The 15,237-nt window shown below is 39.0% G+C and overlaps 1 protein-coding gene across 1 annotated transcript in view; it reads right to left on the bottom strand.

Annotated features, from left to right (window-relative positions):
- The window catches only part of Setd2 (SET domain containing 2, histone lysine methyltransferase), a 108,106-nt gene that overhangs the window by 65,750 nt on the left and 27,119 nt on the right, over nt 1-15,237 (bottom strand). The window contains exons 5-9 of the mRNA XM_059269092.1: nt 12,561-12,718; nt 9,400-9,523; nt 7,961-8,038; nt 4,844-4,941; nt 2,005-2,131 (exon numbers count right to left, since the gene is read on the bottom strand). Coding sequence (XP_059125075.1) covers nt 2,005-2,131; nt 4,844-4,941; nt 7,961-8,038; nt 9,400-9,523; nt 12,561-12,718 — 585 coding nt within the window. The remainder of the gene's footprint in view (nt 1-2,004; nt 2,132-4,843; nt 4,942-7,960; nt 8,039-9,399; nt 9,524-12,560; nt 12,719-15,237) is intronic.

Below are 15,237 nucleotides of genomic sequence, written 5' to 3'. Positions count from 1 at the left end.
ATTATGAACTCAAGGCCAGGCTAGGCTATTCTGTCTCAAGGCAAGCAAGCAAGCAAGGAAGGAAGCAAAGAAAGGCAGGTGTAAACACAACATCTGATAACATAAAATCTACTGTCGAAATATAAATTAGCTAGGAATGGTGGCGCACACCTTTAATCCCAGCACTGGAGAGGCAGAGGCAGGGAGACTGAGTTCCAGGACAGAGAGCACTGTTAAACAGAGAAACCCTGTCTCAAAAAACCTAAATAAATAGATAAATATAAATCAATCTGAAAAGCGTTTCATTCACTCATCAACTATGTGAATAAGAAATTATTTAAGGCCTGGGGATATGGTTCAGTGGCAAAATGCCTCCCTAACATATACAAGGCTCTGGATTTAAGTCCCCAGCACTCAGCATTGCTGGGCATGGTGAATCAGGCCTAACCAAGATCTCAGGAAGTTGAAGCAGGAGATTTTCAAGTTTTGAGGCCAGCCCAGGCTACACAAGAAGTGCCAGTTCAGTGACATGGCCCAGAGTGTAAAGACACCTAGCTCCAGTTCTATCCCACACGGTGCAAAAAGAAAATAAATGCCTGCAAACTGTCGTCAGACTTCTCCAGGCACACCACTGCCCACACATCCCCCCTCCCACTCCCCACCAACAAACAAGGAAAAAAAAAGGAGAAACTGGATGGGAAAGGATAAGTGAAGCAGGAAAAGAGATTCATTCTGTCGTTCAAGTATATATACTTCTAGATGCTAAGATGGAATTTAAGATAAATGTAAAATTTAAAGACTGCCCTATAGAGCTGGAGAGATGGCTCAGCAGTTAAAAGCCCTAGGTACTCTTCCAGAGAACCGAGGTTTGATTTCTAGGACCCACATGGCGATTCATAACAGTATGTAACTCTAATTTCAGGGACTCCAATGCTTTCCTCTGGCTTCCACAGGCACCAGACACACATGTGGAACACAGACACACAAGCAGGCAAAACACTCATACACATAAAAATAATGTTCTTTAAAAAGCCGTCCTAGCCAGGTGTGGTGGCAAGCCTTTAATCTCAGCTCGGAGGCAGGCAGGTGGATCTCTGAGTTCCAGGCCAGCCTGGTCTACAGAGCAAGTTCTAGGACAGCCAGGGCTAAACAGAGAAACCCTGTCTTAAAAACCAGAACAAAGCCGCGCGGTGGTGGTGCACGCCTTTAATCCCAGCACTCGGGAGGCAGAGCCAGGCGGATCTCTGTGAGTTCGAGGCCAGCCTGGGCTACAGAGTGAGTTCCAGGAAAGGCGCAAAGCTACACAGAGAAACCCTGTCTCGAAAAACCAAAAAAAAAAAAAAAAAAAAAAAAAACCAGAACAAGCAAACAAAACAAAGCCCTGTCCTTAAGGGAGATAAAGAACAAATCATATGAGATGAAAATATAAAATAAAAAAACCCAAAGCATTGCTAACAATACAAAACTGTTATGTCTCCTTTGCCCAGCTATTCCACTAAGAATAAAACAGAAAACCTTCTGCACACATGCACCAGGAAATGCCTATGATGCTCACTACAGTCACATTCATGATGGCAAAAACAAATAAGCAACCCAAATGTGTTTAACAGTTAAATAAATTGGTATGTTTATTCAATGAAAAACATATGGGGCAGGGTAGATGGCTCAGAAGGTAAAGATGCTTGCTGCCAAGCCTGATGACCTGAGTTTGATCCCTGGAACCCACTTGTAAATAGAGAGCAGACTCCTGCAGACTGTCTATAACCTTCATGTGGAGTGTGTTTGCATACATACAACCCTGAACAGAGACAAGCTTAGAAAAAGTATGAGCCAAGGAATTTTAAGCATACTTTAGAAGTTCCCAGTACTCTATTCTAATCTCTATTAAAATGAAATAAAAACTGCCAGCCACACCTCTTTTCCAAAATTATTTCATCGACACCTGGATTGTCCTTTTACATTAAAACTGAAAAGCTATTTCCTTAAAACTTCATCCTAAAATCTGAACAGAGACGGCATGCTTACCGAGTCCTTCTTCCGAGAGCGTTCCTTTTTCATCTTCCCTCCTGCTGCTCGGATGCTGACTCGGTTCTCTCCTCCCAAGTAACCCCGGCAGTTGGCTGACCCACAGAAACATTTCTGGGCTTCTTTGCTAATAAGGAATGAACTCAGTTATGGAAAGTAAAGAACGGGAAAGTGACAGCACGGTAATTCATACCGATCTACAGGAAACGTAAAATATGTACTAACTTTAGGAGACTCTCACAAACCTACGTCTAATAGAAAATATCCAAAAACTGCTTGTAAAAGACATTGGTTTCTTTTTCCACCACCACCCCTTCTCTCAATTTCTGTGTGTGTGTGTGTGTGTGTGTGTGTGTGTGTGTGTGTGCGCGCGTGCCAGAGAGAGAGAGAGACAGAGAGAGACAGAGACAGACAGACAGACACTGGAGAGTCGATCCACGAGTTACACAAGTTGGACAGGAGTTCTACTGGTGTTCTCTTCCTACTTTCTATTTCTCAGACAGTCTCTCCGGTCTAGCTTTGACTGTCTCCTGCGACAGTCTCTCATGTATTGGATTATAGGCCTGCACCACCTGGACTGGCTTCATCATTTCCCTAATCTTTTATTACCTGTTAGATAAAACAGGCCAATTACTTAATGATTTCTCGATTTTATAAGACCATTGATGCATGAAAATAAGAGACTATATACATATTTGTGCTAGAAATAAAATTCCTTATACAGCTTAGACAACCATCATTTATGTATCAATGTTTAATTGGTACACCAAAAGAAAATAAGATCCATTTATTAAAAACATATAAAATACAATATCATCAGGACACTCAAAAGGAAACATTTGATTTAAAAACCTATCACATAGGATGACCTCCTGTAATATCAAATAAAATAATAATTAATTAAATAAAACCATGGAAACAAGGAAAGTGGTGGAAAAGAATACTGACTTAACTCTACAGGTCTGGATAGAAACCACCTCTGCAATTTTGTGCCCAAAGTTACCAGAAGAAAACATAAATGAATATTTTAAAAGAACATGGATATATTTAGAGTGAGGGTGTGTGTGTGTGTGTGTGTGTGTGTGTAAAGAGAGACAGAGTACCAATCAGAGGGGGGAAAAGTGTTTTATGAACAAAGCAAGGATTCATGAACATGTCTAGTTTCTTTGCCCTCAGAAAAGGAAAACACAGAGAAACAGTATGAATCCTACAGACCCTGGTCTGTAACTTATCTAGTGAACACACGACGAGCAAAGCAGGCAGTCAGAACAGAAATCCTGCTTGGCATGTGTCCTGGTTTACAAGGGGACAGTCTCAGAACTGGACTAACTCTGACATGGGAACTATGTGAACCAACACCCGAGAAAGCATCACTATCGAGAAAAGGAACACTGATAAAACATTGGATAAAGAAAGAAAATTACACCTTCATCTAAAAGGTTTACAATATCCAGGAAACTGAATCTCTGTGCCTTTTAATATAAGCATCAAAAGCTATCAATTCACAAAGATATAATCTGGGGAGGAAGAAACTGAAGAGTTTTACAGTTTACTCAAAATTTCCACCCTTTAACTTTATTGGTTTTATTTATTTTTGATCCTTTTGCTTTTTGAGTGTGGGGAAAACAAGCATTACCACTGTGTCTTGATAAAATAACAGTCCCACACTATAGAGCCCTGGTTGGCTTGGAATTTACTATGCAGTATGCAGACCTGGACTAGCCTTGAACTCAGAGTCCACCTGCCTTGACTTCCCAACTACTGGAATCAAAGTAGTACACCACCACACCCAACCTTCAAAAAGTTTTATTTTTATTTTATGTGCATTTGTGTTTTGTTTGCATGTATGTCTGTGTGAGGGTATTGGATCTTTTGATCCAACTGGAGTTACAGACAGTTGTGAGCTGCCATGTGAGTGCTAGGAATGAACCCAAGTTCACTGGAAGAGCAGCCAGTGCTCTTAACCTCTGAGTCATCTCTCCAACTCCCAAAAGGTATTTATTAATAAGAGTACAATATAGGTCAAACAAAATTAGCCAAGAGTTGATAAATGATAGATAAATAAGGATATTAATCTCTTCACACATATATGTTCAGAGTTGGCATTTCTATAATGAATTAGTTTTCTTCTTCTTCTTCTTTTTTTTTTTTTTTTGAGGAAGGGTCTCATCTAGGCGGGGCTGTCCTAAACTTGATTCATAGGCAAGAATGGCCTTGAACTTCTGATTCTACTGCTTCCACCTCCTACAATCAGCAGCTAACTCTCAACCTGTGGGTCATGATCCCTTTGGGAAGTCAAACAACCCTTTCACAGGGGTTGCCTAAGACCACTGGAAAACACAGATGTTTACATGATGATTTACAACAGTAGCAAAATTACAGTCATGAAGTAGCAATGAAGTAACTGTATGGTTGGGGGTCACCACACCATGAGGAACTGTAGAGGGTTGCAGCATTAGGAAGGTTGAGAACCACTGTCCTACACGATGGGATTCCAGGCATGCACCACCACACTCCATTTTTTTTATTCAGTGCTAGGGGTCAAAATCAGGGATTTCTGCATGCTAGGAAAGCATTCTATCAACTGAATACATCCTCAGCCCTATAGTAAAGTTTTATTATATTGAGTTCAGAGGAATATTACATAGTTCCTATACTGTAAATTCCTTAGTGGCCAGAAAAATCACATGACAGGAAAAACAAAATGATGGTATACTACAGTTGAGAATTGATAGTATATATAACTTCTGAGTAATTCACATGAGAATTTTATATCTCTGTATCTGAACATCTATTTTCCATATCAGAAGCAGCAAAATAGAGCAAAACCATTACTTACCCATATCTTTGGAATTGATAGTCGAATGTTAACTCTGAGCCTGAAGGAACTAGTTTGGTAGTAAAAAATCCAACCCTCAGTTGTCCATTCACAGTCCACTGAAATGTTTTGAAGAGAATAGACATTAGTAACTGACTAATGTTTGTGCATGCGTATGTATAAAGACCATCATTATCTGAGTGAATTAAGCATATGGATCTTTATGTAATATAGTGTTTTCTCAAAGCAAATGGGTTGATTTTTCCTTAAATAAACTAACCAACATATCATTCTCATTTAATAGACTATAAGATTCAGTATCTATAAACTGCCTGTAATATAATAAAATGAACTGCTACTGGATGGAGAATGTAGCTAAATGGACAGCACATGACTAGCAAACACAAGACCTAGTATTTACTTTCCAGCACAGCAAACAGGAAAAAAAAAAAAGAAAAACTGCTGCTTTGTTTAACTTACATACATTTACACGTATGAAAGCTCATTTAGTCTTAAAAAAAAAAAATCCAGTAGGAGATTCTTGGTGTCACTAAGTATCACAAACTGAGTTCAAACCCAGTACCACACCCAGGTCTTCTAGAAAAACAGAAAGCTCTCTTAACTGCTGAGCCGCATCTCCAACCCATCTTCTCCTTTGTTTTGAAGCAGGGTCTCTCTTGTTTTTACCACTTAGTCACAGACTAGCACATCTCACTTTTTTTTTTTTTTTTTTGAGCTGAGGATCGAACCCAGGGCCTTGCGCTTGCTAGACAAGCACTCTACTACTGAGCTAAATCCCCAACTTTTTTTTTTTTTTTTTTTTTTTTTTAGTTTTTCGAGACAAGGTTTCTTTGTGTAGCTTTGCGCCTTTCCTGGATCTCACTCTGTAGACCAGGCTGGCCTCGAACTCACAAAGATCGCCCGCCTCTGTCTCCCAAGTGCTGGGATTAAAGGCGTGCCCCACCACTGCCCGGTGCACATCTCACTTTTTAAATTGTGGAGTTCAGATATCCAAACTCAGATAGGTCACCAGGCCTGTACAACAAACACTTTCTTTTTTCTTTTTTTTTTTTCTCTTCTCGAGACAGGGTTTCTCTGTGTAGCTTTGCGCCTTTTCCTGGAACTCACTTGGTAGCCCAGGCTGGCCTCAAACTCACAGAGATCCGCCTGGCTCTGCCTCCCGAGTGCTGGGATTAAAGGCATGCACCACCACCGCCCGGCAACAAACACTTTCTTAACTAAGCTAATCCTCCTTGTCCTCCATCACTTATTTAACTTGGAATTTCTTTCTTTTTATTTTTTTAAGAATTTTATTTATTGTTTTGCCTCCAAGTAATGCCCATGGAGGTCAGACAAAGGCTGGAGTTATAAGCATTGTGAAGCACCATGTGGCTCTAGGAATTGAACCCTCAACCTATGCAAGAACAAGTGCTCTTAACCACTGAGCTATGTCTCTAAGTCCTTAACCAAGAATTTCTCATCCCTCTCTATTTTGGCTATTTGTGCCACATGAATGTTATAAAACAGTTCAATTGGCACCTGAAGGTTTTTTTGTTTTTGTTTTTGTTTTTTTAAGATTTACTTATGTATACTGTGTTCTATATGCCTACAAGCCAGAGAAGAGGGCACCAGATCTCATTATAGATGGTTGTGAGCCACCATGTGGTTGCTGCAACTTGAACTCAGGACCTCTGGAAGAGCAGCCAATGCTCTTAACCTCTGAGCCATCTCTCCAGGCTAGCACTTGAAGTCTTGATAAAGAATCTGAATATAGAGGACTGGAGAGATGGCTCAATGGTTAAAGAGCACTTGCTGTTCTACTAGAGGACCAAGTTCACCTCCCAGCACCCACATCCAGCCACTCATAACTTCCTGTAGTTCAAGCTCCATGGAATGCAATGTCTCTCTTCTGGCCTCCATGGACACTCAGACACAAGTGGCATATATTCACACAGACATTCACACTACACATAAATAAATACAAATCTCTTTAAAGAAAAGAGTCAGGCCTAGTGGCACATGCCTTTAATCCCAGCACTCAGGTGGCAGAGGCAGGCAATCACTCTAAGTTTGAGGCCAACAAGCGGTCTACAAGGCAAATTCCAGACCAGCTAAGGCTGTACATAGTGAGACCTTGTCTCAAAAGAAAGGGGGCTGGAGAAGCACAACGGGAGAAGAAAGAAGGAAAAGGAAGAAAAGAGTGGAAGAGGAAAGGCTGAAAAAATGGCTCACTGGTCAAGAGCATTAGCTTTCTGCCATAGGACCAGGGTTCAATTCCCAGCAACCCTATGTTAGCTCACACTATCTCTAACTCCAGTCCCAGGTAAATCTGATGCCCTCTTCTGGACTCTGTAGGCACTGCACACACCTAGTGCACAGACAGACATGCAAGCAAAACACCTACAGACATAACAAATTTAAAATAAAAAAATTAATTACAAAAAAGAATCTGAATATGACAATAACCATTGGACTTTGTGAAAATTCAGATTTAAGTCTATATTATGGCATTTTTGAAATAGAATCTAAAATAATTATAGGCAAGGAAACAATCAAGTGTAACAATTTCAGGGCTGAATTTTAGACTAGAAAAATTACAGCTGTAAAAATTATATTAAAAGGCTGGCAAGATGGCTCATCAGGTAAAAGCATTTGCTAGTAAGCAATCAACTGAGTTGAATTCCATGTACCCATGGTAAAAGACTCAACTCCTCTAAGATTGCCTCCAACCTCTACAAGCATATGGGTACACACACGTATACATGAGAGCACACACATACGCATGCACACACATAACAACATAAACATTACTTTAAAAAAGTAAATATAATTATAGTAAAGTCTTTTGATTCATCAAAATTTCCTTGGATAGTATCATTGAATTATGGTTATTACATACTACATTAAATAAACACTTGGAGAAGGTAGATGAGGGATGGTATATGGACATACACTCTACTATTTTTGCAATGCTATTATTTTGGTGTTTTTATAAATCTAAATTTATTCCAAAATGAAAATAAAGTAGAACAGGAAAAAAATTAAAAGAGTACCTGTAATACAGAAATTAAAATTAATGGTCAAAATAGCAATCTTGAATAAATATTTTGAATTTTAAATAAATTTACATCAACTTACTTTTTGGGTTTCACAGTTTGGCTCACAGCTATGATTCATGAAACGAGAGCAATTCCCTTTTTGAGTGGCATCTATTATCTGGGGGAAAGAAGAGTTTTTAAATGAGATCTTAAAATATCCATGCATTTTGAAAAAGAAAGCATTAAAGCAATTTTAAGGTAAAAAACACATACATCCCTTTGCTTCTTACCCTATCTTAGAGAACTTTCTATAACAAAGTAAAAAAATGGCTAATTGCTTTTTTGGAAGATTTGCTAACTACAGATAGTTTAAAGGCAAAATTATCTCTTGGGGCAGTCAGTGTTTGTCTAGAATGTAGAACTCCTGGGTTCAACCATCAATACTTCATAAAACCAGGCATAGTAGCACATGCCTGTAATCCTAGAAATTGAGAGGCACAGGCAGGAGGATCAGAAGTTCAAGGTCATCCTGAAGTACTTACCAAGTCCTAGGCCACAGTGTCTCATGCCTTTAATCCCAGCACTTGGGAGGTAGGACAGGAGGATCACTAAGCATCCAAGCCAGCCTACTGAGTTCTAAATAAGCAAAGCTACAAAGTGAGATCCTGCCTCAAAAACAAAACAGAAAATAATGTCTTGTCTCTCTTAACTACTTTTAGCCATTTCTTATCTTTTATGGCATTTCAATCTCATATGTGAAATAACTCCTTTTAAAACAAGTGCTGTGCCATAGTTCAGTAGCTCTACAACTTGAGAATATGTTCAAATGCCCTGGAGTAACAATCTGAGAGGCCATACTGAGGGTGATAATAAGTGGGTTTAGAGGTAGGTCCCTAGATTTAGTATTTCTACCTTGACTATAGAGGCAGATATAAGGATCTAAGCCATACACTAAAGAGACTTACAATAATGCAAAAGACTTCATTAACATGTCATTTCTCACAAAAAATGTTGAGAAACTATTTTTGTAAGAGTTATTATTTGTATCAACAAGTAACATGCTCATGAATATCACTTTTAAATATGACAGACATTTCTAAATATCTCAGCATTAAAATGTAACACACACAAAAACATTCTGGGGAATCATCTATGATTTTTAAAGTTGTCATATGAAGCATGTATGCTTGTATTTACATATAAACATCACCTTCTCCCATTCTTTAATAAACAAATAGAAACTATATATTGTTCTGATCCTTTGTTTTGTTTTGAGGCGGAGTTTTACATAGCACAAGCTGGCCTCAAATTCCCTATATAGATGAAGATCGTTTTGAATTCCTGATCTTCCTGCCCCCATCTCACCAGTGCTGAAATTATAGGTCCTGGTCACCACGGTTGGCAATTTAATTTTGTTCATTTCTTCTGGCATCAATTTTTGTTACTTTAATGACAAATCAGTATACCACACACACACCCCCATCCCCAATGCAACAGTGTTCCTATCGGTTCCAAAATAAACACATCCATGCTGCTCACCTCATCATTTTTCAGGGCCATGAAATAGTAGTGGATGTTTTTGTTCCGTGCATATTCTTTCACCCGGGCTTTAAACTCTTTATGATCAAGTACCTCTCCACAGTATTCCAGGACAAAGGTATTCCTATAAAACGATGAAAGAATAGCACTTACAGCCTAGGAACTCTACTGGAAATTAACAAATCCAAACAAAACTAGTAAATATTGAAAAATATTTATCATGTACTCAATGCCCAGGCTGGCCTTGAACCTGAGAACCCCCTGCCTCAGGCACTTGAGTAGCAAGACAATAGGCATACATCACCTAATGCTTTCCTAAAATACTTCTTTCCTTTAAAAGACCATTGAGTCTAAGAAACTTTTATACATACTTCCAAGAGGCATATTCTTTCTCTATCTGCATATTAAAACAAATGTTTGTGCTGAGAAGCAGCTCACTAGTAAAGTACATACTTGGCATTATGCAAGGCCCTGAGTTAACCCTTAAGCAACACACACACACACACACACACACACACACACACACACACACACACGGGCATGCACACACACGGGCACACACACACTCACAAGCAGTTTAAGTATGGCTTACAAACATCAAGTCGGTCATTCACAGCTAGGAAAGAGCACTGAACAAACTATGACATTGAAAATGGTTAGGGGGCTGGAGAGATGGCTCAGAGGTTAAGAGCACTGGCTGTTCTTCCAGAGGTCCTGAGTTCAATTCCCAGCAACCACATGGTGGCTCACAACCACCTGTAATGAGATCTGGTGCCCTCTTCTCACATAAAGCTGTATATGCAGATAGAGTACTCATATATGTAATTTAAAGAAATAAATGTTAAAAAAAAAATCTGTGGCTTAATGTAATGAGAAAGCCAAGAATGAAGCTGGTTTTTATGTATGTAAAATGTAAAATAAAATATTAAAAAAAAAAAAAAGAAAATGGTTAGGAAACATTACATACAGCTGCAGCCCCTCTGTTGCCCTTACTTTCAGAGTTCTTTAATGATAATGAAAGTCAAATCTGTCTCTGGCTTCTTGGCTGGTCTCACTGCCAAGAACATGTATCAGGAATTTGCATAAAGCAGCTGTACAAAAATGGCAATGAAGGCCAGACGTGGTGGCACACACCTTTAATCCCAGCACTTGGGAGGCAGTGGGATCTCTGAGTTCAAGGCCAGCCTGGTCTACAGATTGAGTTCTAGGACAGGCTCTAAAGCTACACAGAGAAACCTTGTCTTGAAAAAAATAAACAAAAAACAAAAAAAGGCAATGAAGGAGCTTTATTTATACAAAGAGATATTCCTAAGAATAACTCAACATAACTCTATTTCTTTCACACCAGAAAACAAAAGGAGAGAAAGAAAACTACATAAAAGGTGTAAAGCAGCATCCAGGCTTTCAGACCTGGATTTGGCCTAAAGACCAAATGCAAGTTGCCTAACTCGGCTATGAACAAGGATAATGAAGTTTCACAAGTAACTCCAATGAGGTCATGTGAAGTAGTAACAACTTACATAATATATACTCTACAACCAACTGGAAATCATAACACGTCTACATTATAATACGTTCGAATGCTTTTCAGACAGATAGCATAGTACAGCCCATTTAGAAAATGTTTAGAATAAAGACTGAGAAAACTATATAAAAGAGTGAAGGACAAACTTTACTCTTACAGAAGTGAATTGTCCAGGGGCCTGTATAAATATACCAAAGGTTTAAATAAATGATAACTACTATGGATAGCTAACACCTAAGGGATAGTAAAGATTAACACCGATGAGCTCAAAATTGGCAAATTACAAATCTTGGACCAAGGAATGAAAGAATAATTAATTCTCTAATGAGTGTGACTAGTGCTTTGTGTGCATATACGTCTGTGTACCATGTGCATGCCTGGTGCTGAAGTCAGAAAAGGGCATCAGATCCCCTGAAACCAGAGTTACAGATGGTTGTGAGCTGCCAAGTTGGTGCTGGACCCCAAACCCTGGGACTCTGAAAGAACAAGTGCTTTTAACCACTGAACCATCTCTTCAGCCAGATGTCTGACTTTTTTTGTTTTTTTAAATGCTATCCTGGCTGGAAAAACAAAAACAAAAAACAAAACATAAATAAAAAAGGGAGGGGCTGGAGAAATGGCTCAGAGTTTAAGAGCACTGGCTGTTTTTCCAGAAGTCCTGCGTTCAGTTCCCAGCAACCACATGGTGGCTCACAGCCATCTGTAATGAGATCTGGTGCCCTCTTCTGGCGGGCAGGGGTACATGCAGATAAAACACTGCATACATAATAAATAAATCTTAAATAAAAAATAAAAAAAGGAGGAAAAGCAACAATTGCATACAAATAAAACTCAGCTGGGCGAAGTGGCATGTGTATTTAATTCCAGGAACTGGGAGGCAGAGGCAGCAGATCCCTGTGAGTTCAAGGCCAGCCTCAATAAACAACAAAACTCAAGTAGGCACAGAAAAATATAGCCAATAAATAAAGTTTTGTAATAGCCATGACAAACATGTTTAGATTTCAGTAATAACAACCTAATTACTAAACCTAAAAAGTTAAATTATTATCTTTATAATCAATATTAAAGGAGCTAGAGAGACGGCTCAGCAATTAAGAACACTGGCCGTTCTTCCAGAGGACCAACGTTCATCTCCCAGCAACCAAAATGGCAGCTCACAACTATCTGTAATTCCAATTTCATGGGATCCAATGCACTCTTCTGACTTCTTCTGGCACTAGGCACACAACTGGTACACAGATGTACATCAAGGCAAAACATCCATACATATTAAAGAAAAAATAATCAAGCCTGGGCTGGGAGGTGGTGGCGCATGCCTTTAATCCCAGCACTCAGGAGGCAGAGCCAGGCGGATCTCTGTGAGTTCGAGGCCAGCCTGGGCTACAGAGTGAGATCCAGGACAGGCTCCAAAGCTACACAGAGAAACCCTGTCTCAAAAAAAAAGAGGGACTTTTTTTCTTTTTTTTTTTTTTTTAATTTATTTTCTAGAAATCAATTTAACAAACTAGTTACCAAGTAGTCATTCTACATAATAACCACTACTGAACACCACTGAAATAAATCATTTTCCTATAAAATGCCTAATCAAATTCAGTAACACAAAAATGAAGTGAAAGGTGACTGAAACAAAACTTACGAAGGAAGATCCTTGGCAGCTCTTAAACCCCAGCCTTTCTTTTCTGTCAGTATAACTTCTACATCTGCATGCTGCTTTCTCTGAAACCGTCTATTCGAACAATAATCTCCATTTGGACATCGAGAGGAGCTGAAATGAGAAATGGATAAAAGATAATTCTTTAAATACCATAAAGAATTTTAACATCTTTGCAAGATATTCCATTATTATTGAATAGTTTATTTGTGGCTAACCAATGACCCTTACTCACTTTACTCACTTACTCACTCATATTATCACTTCCATCACAAAAGCAATCCTTAAAATTCAGTGTCTATATTGCTCCTGAGGGAATATACCCACAACATAGTCTAGCCATTTGATCATCCAAAGAAAAACTTGTCTGCCACTTTCTGATGTCTAGAATACAATTCCCATCTGTACATAATCTTTGAATTCATTGACAGTTACTAGATTTGCTAAACAGAGCTGCACCAACAGACCTTATTAAACTTTTATGTTATCATGTATATGCTGTCTGACCACACAGTTATTAATATTCTTTAAATTATATTTATTTATCTTGCATGCATGTGGAAATTAGAGTATAACTCTAGAAGTCAGTTCTCTCCTTCCATTATATAGAAGCCAGGGGAATCAACACTCAGGTCATGAGGCTTCATAATAAGGACCTTTACCCACTGAGCCATCTTGCCAGCCCAGTTACTAATTTTACACTTCATATTAATCTTATTTTGCTGAAGTTTAACTTATTTTGTTTAAATGCACTTCCTCTTATTTCCATTCAAATCATCAATTTGGTCTTTTGAATGCAACTACATACATGTACACACACACACACACAAACACAAAATTTAAAATAGAAATAAGGGCTGGAGACATGGCTCAGTGGTTAAGAGTACTGGCTGCTCTTCCAGAGGACTTAAGTTCAATTCCCAGCACCAACATGGCAGCTCACAACTCCAGTTCTGGGAGATCTGACATCCGCACACAGACATACATACAAGCAAAACACCAATACACGCCGGGCGGGTGGTGGCGCACACCTTTAATCCCAGCACTCGGGAGGCAGAGCCAGGCGGATCTCTGTGAGTTCAAGGCCAGCCTGGGCTACCAAGTGAGTTCTAGGAGAGGCGCAAAGCTACACAGAGAAACCCTGTCTCCAAAAACCAAAACAAAAATAAATAAATAAATAAATAAATAAAATAAAACACCAATACACATTAAAATTTTTTTTTAATATTTAAAAAAATAGAAATAAAGGTGTTTTCTTATTTTTCTGAAATACATGTTTTTTATTTTTTGTGAAACTATAACAGCAACAAAAATAAAAGCTAAACTTTGCTGCAAAAAAATTTTTTTTCATTAACATTGAAAATAAAGAGCCCTGGAATGGAGTGGTGGCTCATTTCCTATAATCCCAGCATTGAGGAACCATAGGGAGGCAATTTCCTAGAGTTTGAAGCTAACCTGGACTACACAGTAAGTTTATGGCCAGACTGGGCTACAAATCCATAACTGCCTCATCAAAATAGAAGAAAAAAGAAGGTACCTACTTACTATGTAGGACTGGCTGGCCTCAAATCTCAAGAGATTTGCCTGCCTCTTCCTCTAAGTGCTGGGATAAAAAGTGTGCACTGCCTAGAATAATTTTTCCATGTTAAAATAATCAGGCTGGAGAGATGGACCAGCTTTTCTTTCGGAGAATTTGGGTTCGAATTTCAGCACATATATGGCAGCTAACAACCATCTGTAACTCCAGTTCCAGGGCATCTTTTGGCTTCCACAGGCACCAGACATGTACTTAGATATAAATGCAGGCAAAAACATCCATACACATAAAAAAATAAGAAAAAACAATTTTTTCAATTAATCAGATTAGTTTTAAAAAGCTATCAAGCTAGGCAGTGAAGGAGCACGTCTTTAATCCCAACATTTGGAAGGCAGAGGCATGCAGATCTCTGTAAATTCAAGGCTAGCCTGGTCTACAGAGCAAGTTCCAGGACAACCAGGTCTACATAGAGAAACCCTTGTCTTGAAAAACCAAGGGGGGGGGGGGTGGCTGGACAGATGGCTCAGGGGTTAAGAGCATTGACTGCTCTTCTAGAGGACCCAGGTTCAATTCCTAGTACCCAACTCACAGCTCACAGCTAACTGTAACTCCAGTTCCAGGTTACCTGACACCCATGGCAAAGCACCAATGCACACAAAATTTAAATAAAAAAAGAAAAAGAAAAGAAACCAAACTATCAAACATATTTAGCCAGGCATGGTGGTACACGACTTCAATCCTAACACTGGGAGGCAGAGAGGCAGGTGAATCTCATGAGTTCTAGGCCTGGGTAGTCTACATAGCAAGTTTCAGACCAGACAAGGATATATATACTCTGTCTCAAACAACAATTTAAAAAAAAAGAAAACAGAAACATTTTGAATGCAGACATATTTAACATTTTATAAATTATAATAAGTATGTACCAGCAGGAAATTAATTACTAAGGTCAACTATGAACAGAAAACCTAATGTAGCTAAGGGAAAAAATTAGGTAGGCTTGGCTGGGTGATGGTGGCACACGCCTTTAATCCCAGCACTCAGGAGGCAGAGCCAGGTGAACTCTGTGTTCTAGGCTAGCCTGGTCTACAGAGCTAGATCCAGGACAGTCAGAGCTACACAGAA

This window comes from Peromyscus eremicus, chromosome 7 (genome assembly GCF_949786415.1).
Source record: "Peromyscus eremicus chromosome 7, PerEre_H2_v1, whole genome shotgun sequence".
In the NCBI taxonomy this organism is placed as follows: Eukaryota; Metazoa; Chordata; class Mammalia; order Rodentia; family Cricetidae; genus Peromyscus; species Peromyscus eremicus.
This window is presented reverse-complemented; position numbering and strand designations above follow the sequence as displayed.